The following is a 9,144-nucleotide window of genomic DNA, read 5'->3' on the forward strand; positions in this document are numbered from 1 at the left end:
GAGTTCGTATTTCCTATTCAACAGACTACACACTTAGTCATTTTTTTTGCTCCAGCATAACCTTAAGTTCAAGTATATCAATTTAAACTACATCTGTAACTCCTAAATTAGATCTCAACTCCAAAAGCTTGTGTAATTTGATTGCTAGAGCTCCACGTGATCATATTAGAGTGGAATTTTTCCATTGCTTCTGCAGACCCAAAGTCTGGGCAGGAGTGAGAGATTAGTTTGTGAAAAGCAATGTCAGAAGCATTGTATCATCATCTCCTGTATCTGTAGATGGCTTTAAAATGTGGTTTCCTTTCACACACTCAATCTAGAACACGTAGGGCTCAGATAGAAGGGTGACTATTTTTAACAATGAGGGATTTGAGGCTCAGAGAGGGCGACTTGCCTGACACACAGGGGCAAGGACATTGTAAAGGCACAACTCACACCTGGATCTTCTTGTCCCAAGCACTCAGCCCTCCCAGGGGCCTCTGGTTACATTCTGATTTTAAACTCGTTGCTGAGGTCGAAAAGCGTTCTCATGACAGTTACAAGCCATAGCAGACTGGCCAGCAAAGCAGTTAGCTTTTATTTCTTTGCTTATTTACTTTTTCCCTAAAGTTTTGATGAGCTTTATGGCGATTTGGCCGGGATTTTTTGAACCCTCGGGGGATATATCAATGATACACTCTGTGTTTCTCAAAAACTTCCTTCTGAGCATCTTGCAGGGTTTTGCATGTGTATGGGTGCAGCCGACCTAGAATCATCAGAAAGTGTAGCTGAGAAAGTCTTTCTGCTGACAGAGTCTAGGGGTGGGATCATGATGACAGGTGTGGGCGTCTTCCCAAGCCCCCCTCTTCTCCTCTGCGAGGCCTCCAGCCTGCCGCCTCTCTACCTGTACCGTGGCAGGGGTTGTGCTAGACACCAGGGATGAGCTAAAGCAGACACAGCCCCCATGAGGCTCTCAGTCCAGGAGTGGGAGAGGTAAATAGATAGAAAGATAAGGAAGCAAAAGTATTAAAGATTTGCCATGTGAAGAGACGGGGTTAGAGAACTCCCTTAAAGCAAGGGTGGCTGGCCGGGTGCGGTGGCTCACACCTGTGTTCCCAACACTCTGAGAGGCCAAGGCAAGTGGATTGCTTGAGCTTAGAAATTCTACACCAGCCTGGGCAAAATCGAGACATTGTCTACTAAAAATAGAAATTAAAAAACTGAGCCAGGCATTGTGGAGGGTGCCTGTAGTCCCAGCTACCTAGGAGGCTGAAACAAGAGGATCTCTTGAGCCCAAGAGTTTGAGGTTGCTGTGAACTATTACACTCTACCGAGGGGGACTAAATGAGACTCTGACCCCCCCCAAAAAAAATTAAAAATAAAAGGGTAGTCAGAGAAGGAGACATTGTAGGGAGGTGACACTTGATCTAAAACATAAAGGATGAAAGGAGATAGTTCGGGTGGAGGTGAGCAGTGCAGGACCATGAGAACACTTTTGCATCTGTGTCCAAGAACTACAGAGTGTTCCAGAATTCTCCATACCCAGGGAAAATTGTATAACAATATTATCTTGGAATGTGTTCACTGTGAGTGGGAGAGAAGACGTGTGTGTGTGTGTGTGTGTGTGTGTGTGTAGAAAGATGGCTACTATGCAAAGAAGATTTTTGTACCTTCATTTCCAAAATATCCATTATAAAATTTTACATTTAGCCACAATTTCCCACTTTCCCTATGTGTGGTGACTGTTGGGACACCGTGTGCTGGCGAGGGCTGTGCCTGGACTACGGGGTATGGGGAGAAAGATGTGGATTGAGAGAGGGGGCGGAGACGACTCATGAAAGTTTGGATTTTATTCTAAGATCAAGAGAAAACCATTGAAGGATTTTAATCATGGAAGCAACAGGATTAAACTTTATATAAGATTTATACTGAGATAAAGACACAGATGAGTAAGTCGATGGGACAGACTTGACAGATTTGATGAATGTAAATGGCTATTGGTTTGAAGGGGTTAGAGTTGGACAAAGAGAATGAGACTTAAGGATGTTAACTTGATTTTGATGAACTACTAGTGGCTTATAATTAGGGCAGTAGTGTATGTGGATTGACGTGGACACATTTAAGATTTCCTCCGAAATTGCCAATGGATGGGATGTAGGGATATAGCATCACAACCTGTCTCTAGCTCTGCCCACCTTGGCTAGGGAGGGCTGGCGTGGAGCATGACCAGGTCAGGTCCTGGCAATGGCAGTTGCAAGACATTTAGCCATCACTCCCGTCGAGGTCCCTGGGAATCAACTGTTCTGTCTTTGGGCTGTGCCCAGCCAACTCTGAGGACATGAGATTGCTGACGGGCCTGGCATTTCTGCTGCAAAAGTAGTGCTCAAGTCCACATCTCCCCTAATAACCTTGTGTCTATAATGGTAGTGTCACACAAGGGCGTGTTTAGAAATTAGCATTTGAAAAGAAGCCTCCTTGCTTTCAGTTTGAGCTGACATGGTCCCTTTTCCTCTAGTGGAAATGAAATTTATTAATCATAATAAAACCATCGGATTCTGAAGGTAGAGGTCACCCTGAGGAGAAAAGGAGCCCGCTCATTTGTGAAGAATAGTTCAGTGCTGCTGTATTTTTCTCCTGCCTTGCAAGAGAATACTGCCAAATTGTTACCTTGGGCTTTCCATAAAGGTTGAAACCATGCCCAAGGAGGAGGTCCCATTTCGGTGTGCCTTAGGAAGGGATGGGGCTGTGTTTTCATTAAATACCTTCAGATGTCCAATATGTTGTAACCCCAAAAGAGGAAATTATTGCCATGGTAAAACCAGTTTCCAAATTAAAAAAAAAAATTGTCCTGAATTTGCATCTTCACGCTCATTCTGAAGGAGCACCCTGCTTATTAAATTCCCAAGGATTTTCAGCTTTCCCTTGAAGTCTCTGTCCTATTTATACAACCGTCTTTGCCAAATGAAAGTGGATCACCCTGTTAATGGGTTTTTGTCTAGACCGGTGACTATTTTCTCATGAAGTGAAGATCAGTGCCGACGTGTATACCATTTCCTTTCACCCCTCGTAGGAGCTACCTCCAGTTATGTGAGCAGAGGCCCAGGTCTTCTGCGTGACCTCTGCTTATTTGTTGTTTGTTCAAAACCTTTATCAGTCTTGTCTTGACACACCCTCTGCCCCTCTGCCTGGGCTCTACGTATGTTTCTCTTTGTTCCTCATAAAGGGAATAATCTTTTGTTAAGGGCCATTTGTGATGAGCAGAAGGACCGGAGGGTACCCCAAAAATGAAAAGCAAGATGGGGATGACTATTTGTTACTTTAGCTGAGAAATTTGCCTCACAAGAGAAACATCCATTCTTGTTTCTGCATGAGGATCAAGAGAACACCAGGCTGAGGCTAAAAGCCCCAGTATTTGAGCTCAGCGCCACTTTGAAACAGGCTTGGGAATTAGGACACGCCCAATGCGAGTTTGGTATAATCATTTTTTTCCATCTGGGGTATAGTTTGGAGTCTGAGTTAGAAGGTCCTTCTCCCATCTTCCCTCACCTTCCCTGAGCACCCCAGACTGACCACTCCAATATGTGTTCATCTACCCCCGACAAAAAGGAGATTGGAAGGAAAATGGAGGAGAGAGAAGGGAAGGCAAGGACACATTGGACCCTAAGAGATGAGAGGTGAGCTCAAAGTTGACAGTGCAAACCATTTCTTCCTGCCTTGTTCCTCCATTCTTTAAAAAAAAAAAAAAAAAAAAGAAAAGGCAACGAGTCCAGAGCTGTTGAAAACCCACTCAGATCCCGCAGAGCAGCTGGTGCGTTCATCGCCCAGCCGTTGTGAGTGCAGGTTGCTAAAGGAGAATAGCTGCTCCCTTCTCCAGAAAATTGCCCTCTGCCAAAGGAAGCCCCTTCAACTCAGTGGTGCTTCTCCCACCCTCAGTTAACATAATGCTTCACTTACCTAGGCATTAAAAAGCCAACCCATTTGCCTCCAGGCGCCACCGACTCTGGCATGAGATGCCCAGAGTCAGGATGTGGACGCTGTGCAGCTCAGAGAAACCCTTGCCCATCTTCTTCCCTTTCTTTGTTGTGACCTGCTTGCTTCTGTCCTTCTGAGAGCCCCTCTTCAGTAAGTCACTTGCACAGGATTCTCCATTTCCAGCTTAACTTCCAGGAAACCTGACCTAAGATAGCCTCTCAGATTTGATCCATATCAACACAGCCCTGTTCAAACAATCTCCAAGAAAATATCTGGCGGGTCACAGAAGCACCAGGCACAGGACGCTGCCGGAACTCGCATGCAAGCTTCTCAGAGAGATTGAAGGGTCAGCTCTTCAATTGGCTGCGTGAACTTGAGCAAGTGACTTCACCTCTGAACCCTGGTTTATGGCAGCGTTCACTTGCAGACATTCAGTAGGCACCCGAGGCATCTGGTTTCCATCTCGTGTTCATGTTTATCTTTTAAAGCCCGTGCTGGAAGCCATGGCAGTGGAGGGAGGAGGAGGTCAGAGACAGAAAAACCCAACAGGAGTAAATGCCATTAAGATATACTTATTGCAAATGTCTCCTTTCCCAGAACCTGTCCATAGACGGATGAGATAGAAGTTCTGGGGTAATAGGGCTCAAAATCAAATCAACTCTCGAATGGGGCTGAGGGTAGAGGGGGGTGTCCCACAGACCCTCAAGGGTATTTCCATTCAAATAGACCTATGATACTTACTTGGCAGGGGAGATACCATGATCACAAATAGACCTATGCTTTCCCGTTCTAAGACATTGGATATGGCCTACACAGAAGACCACTTCACCCTTTCTGATTCATTCTATCTCACTTGATTGATGACAGCTAAATCAGGAGAAAAAGGGAATTTCACTGGAGTATTAATATGTCCTCGGGGGACAGGGGCACTGGGCTTCTTAAGACCACAATTTCAAGTCATTTCTTTTTGCCTAGCACAGTCTAGAAGTGTAGAAACAGCATTATGGTGGAAAGGGTGTGTGTGTGTGTGTGTGTGTGTGAAACATATGACTTTAACCAGACATGTTAAATGGATTAAAAAAATGCATTGTGCACAGATGAAATATTCTCCCGTTTCTCATTTCAAGACCAATAGGGCCCCCTCCACACTGTCCTGGCATTTTGAATGTTCTGATTTTTATCATTACTTTATAATTGCATATTATGGATCAGTCTTCACCTCTGTTTTCCTTCCAGTTACGGACGAGTTTATGCTGCCGACCCCTACCACCACGCACTTGCTCCAGCCCCCACCTACGGCGTTGGTGCCATGGTGAGTACCGGCTCCTTCCTGTCCTCAGTTCTTCCTGCCGCCCTTCCCTTTCCCCAGCTGGGACCTCAGTGTGGGTTGACGGTTGACGTCCTCTCACTTTCCCTTAATTGAATTTGTCTCTTGTGCTAACAGCAGCTAAAATGCCACATTAATCCTCCCAGTAAACTTGATAAATGTCTTAATTTCTTGGCAATGTAGTGCATGTAAGTTATTATATTTCTAATTTTGCAAGTCTCACCTAGCGGAGCACTTACCTTAATGGAATAATTAGTCATTTTGATAATTAAATCCATCACTAACAGAATGCAGTGTCAATGCAGAACTTTTTTTTTCTTTTTTTTTTCCCTCCCTTGCTGCTCATTCACATAGCCCCAAGGTTCCAGCCCCAGCACAGACTTCAGAGGAGCTAAGCTGCACTCTTCCAGGCCTCTGCTGTCAGGCAGCTGAGAATCTGACTGCCTCTCCTCCCCTATTACAATTCATGTTTAAAGTCATAGTCGCCCAGGAAAGAAAATAGAGAAAGGGGCACACTTTGTGTGTGTACCTAGTACCTAAGAAATTAGAAGGAATCAGCTGGGTTTGGGGGTTGTCTTTTGGTTTTTTTTGGGGGGGAGTCTGGGTTTTTGTTTGGGGAAGGGAGGGGGGAGGGCAAAACTGGGAGGTAAGGGTGGGGTGAATTTGCCTGTACTTGTTCAAACTTCTATGCACTAAAACTCTTGAGTACAGTAAGCCGTGCCCATCACGTGGAAGCGTATGCAATCATTACAAAGCTTTGGCATGCAGTTTTCTGCTTGGATCAAGAATATCAGTCCTTATCCTAAAAAAAAAATCCTCATAGGCATTCATTTGAATCGCCAATACTTTTAGAAAAACAAAAAAAAATAAAAAGGAAAGAGTCAAGTGCCGTATCATAGCCATTTAACGCCCTGGCCAGATAATTCACTGGAGCTTGGTCATACAAATTCAGCGATGATTCAGAAACATACCGTTTTGCACAACGCTTAGTTCCATCAAGCAGTTCATCTATACAACTCCCCTCTTGAGATCAGATCCCATGCAGACCACTGAGCCAAGTCAAGTAAGACGTAGATGTGAATTTTCATCCGGAGTTTGCCTTCGGCAACTCCGCTTCAACACCTTGTCCACTTGAGGAATGTGTTGGGAAGGACAGTTGAACTCCTACGGCCAATGCATTGCCCAAATTCAACCTGAGTGTAGAGTGAGCTTTCCCCCCGAGGGAACATAGGATTAATTAATCCATCCAAGAAACAAACCAACAAAAGCGAGACAGTGCAAATCTTTGCATCGTCCAGTTTGGGTCGGAGTCCTCTTAGCTACGGGATTGAGTTTGACAGGGAGTGTGCTGCTTTAAAAGGAGTTATCAGGGAAGTTCAGGACTGGCCCTGTCTTCAGTGCTCAGAGAATGACCCGGGATGGGTAGGGGGTGCCTCCATGTTGGTTGGTTTTGAGTATCTATTTTACACATTAGTCTTTTTGATGATCCACGTGTTCTAAAAGGAAAATGTAAAAAACACACCCCTCAAATTGCTTTGTTTCAGAATGCTTTTGCACCTTTGACTGATGCCAAGACTAGGAGCCATGCTGATGATGTGGGTCTCGTTCTTTCTTCATTGCAGGCTAGTATATACCGAGGGGGATACAACCGTTTTGCTCCATACTAAATGACAAAACCATAAAAACCTTCCAATGTGGGGAGAAAGGAAGCTTTCCGAGGCCTGAGTGTTGCAATACATGCAGTAGTGCATCATTTTAGCAACTCTAAAAAATACAAAATAAATAAAAAGAGGAAAAAAATTACATTTTTTATCTTATACCTCAGATATTTTGTTCTGTGTATTTTAATATTGTGGGTCCTTTCATTTCTGAAGGTTCCGTAGTTTGGTTGCTGGCTGTAGGAGTTTTTTTGTGGTTGATCTAGAGAGACGCTAGATATAAATAAAAACTGGTTTAGGGCCATATCCAGAGTGCTATATTATGTAAATGAATTATATATGCTGAATATTAAGCTACTGGGGTTATCAGCTGTTTGGGAAGAGTGTGACTACAGTAGTCATTTTTCTCTGCATCTTACATTATTTTATTTTGTGAACGGGGAGGTTGGGAGGGGCTTAGGGGGTTGGAATTGGGGTTTGGCTGAAAGAAAAACAAATGTAGTAACTGATGAATCTAGACGACCCACTGCACCAACAATCACGTATCAATGGTTCTAAGTTACTCATTGCCAGTTCAAGCCAAAGGTTATGCTGTTCAAGGGGGTGCTTTTCGTAGCACGTGTGGAACTGAGCAGAAGGAGGCTGTGCAAACCCACCCTTTAAACCATTCCACCCGGCAGTATTCAGCTTCTTAACCAGCTGCTAGTTATTTAGGCGAAAAAAAAAAAAAAGAAAAGAAAAAAAAATAACAAAAAAAAATACCTGCTAGTTAGGCCATCAACAAGCATTCTTTTTATATTTCTTCCAGTATAATAAATTATTGATATCATTGCTGACTTTTATATTATGGGAGGGAAAAAAAATAACATTAATAAAAAGGTGATAAAAAGCACTGTTTCTATTTTTTTCTTTTTTTCCAAAAAAAAGAAAGTAATAAAAACTTAAATTCTTTGTACCAGTTAAAAAAAAATGTATAAAATTTACATCTGTGCAGTGGAGTTGTTAAGTTCTAGAAACAGTCTATGAAGCTTTAGTTTTAGCCTAGTAGAACAACTGTTAGAGACAGACGTATAATTTTTATGGAATTACATGATAATCATATTCGGATTTATAGAAGCATTTTACAAGTATTGCAACCATTGAGTAGAGATAATCATGGTATTTTCATCAGCTTGGTACTTTTTGAAACATGACTGCGTTGTGTGAGCAATCTGCAATTTTTCAGTCTGTGAGAGCCTGCCCTCCCACCTCTCCCCCAGGCCCAGGGACTATCTCAAACTACTATCTTTAGCTTCATCTCCGAGGCCCAGGACATTTGTCAGAAGGAAGCAAAAAAAGAAAAAAACAAACCATAGATCCACCCTCATCATCCCCCAAGAACAAAGCCCCCTGCACCGTCTCCCAGGCCCCTCCATTGCAACACAACCGAAAAATTGCAGTTTGTCTGTACGACTTCTGTTTGAACTCTTTCCATGTTGTCCTGTTTACAAGTTAACCTAAGTTGGGGTATCTGTCACGGGTCTTCCTGTTTTTGTATTTAAATTAAAAAAAAACAGCAGCAAGCTGTCCCCGAGTAGGTTTGTTGCCGTAGTTTAACCCTCCTGTGTACAGTGCAGGCCCTGTGGCTTGACACTTTAGTAAGTTATCAACTCACCGCTGTGAACCCGCCAATCCGCTGTAACAACTCTGCTTTAAAACAAAACCAAACAAAACTGAAAAAAAAAAAAAAGTGTTTGTGATCCAGCTTTCTCTTGTCTTCCTACGTGCATGCCGTAAGATCAGTTGGCTATTAAACCATCAATAAAGTTTCACAAGATTTGAAAACAAAGTTTCTGTAGCTTCGATATCTAAGACAGATTATAGTTCTCTTAAAAAGAGAAAATGTCGTGGGGAAAAAAACTGCTTAGAAGCCAGAAGCATATAAAATGTTCTTTTCACCAAACTTATTTGGGTGGGAAAGGGGAGGGGCTAGGGGGTGTTTTATAGCATCAGTAAAGACATTCTCATTCCCCCACCTGGAAAACGATGTTATGACAGTGGGTGCCTGGCTGATGTTCTTAAAATAAAAAAATATATAATAAGTTATTAAAAGGTCATGGCATCCCACTCCAGAGGGGAGAAAAGAAGGGTAGGAACAGGTGGCTGGGGAGAATATATAGATTTCTCTCAATTGCCTCAGATTTCGAATTTACATTGTGTTTGGAATCA

General features: G+C 43.1%; 1 protein-coding gene across 10 annotated transcripts in view; it reads left to right on the forward strand.

The window, feature by feature from the left end:
• The window catches only part of RBFOX1 (RNA binding fox-1 homolog 1), a 1,537,420-nt gene extending 1,529,997 nt beyond the window's left edge, over nucleotides 1-7,423 (forward strand). For 2 of the 10 annotated variants that reach the window (XM_012805709.1, XM_012805708.1), the window contains 2 exons: nucleotides 5,188-5,263; nucleotides 6,823-7,044. In XM_012805709.1, coding sequence (XP_012661163.1) covers nucleotides 5,188-5,263; nucleotides 6,823-6,945 — 199 coding nt within the window. In that variant the 3' untranslated portion in view covers nucleotides 6,946-7,044. Of the gene's footprint in view, nucleotides 1-5,187; nucleotides 5,264-5,632; nucleotides 5,927-6,822 lie in introns of those variants that run through there. The other 8 variants (XM_012805711.1, XM_012805715.1, XM_012805714.1 and 5 more) reach the window with 7 other exon arrangements.
• The last annotated feature ends 1,721 nt before the right edge of the window (nucleotides 7,424-9,144 follow it).

Source organism: Otolemur garnettii, unplaced genomic scaffold (assembly GCF_000181295.1).
Source record: "Otolemur garnettii isolate 467f Iridium unplaced genomic scaffold, OtoGar3 scaffold00044, whole genome shotgun sequence".
NCBI classification, from domain to species: Eukaryota; Metazoa; Chordata; class Mammalia; order Primates; family Galagidae; genus Otolemur; species Otolemur garnettii.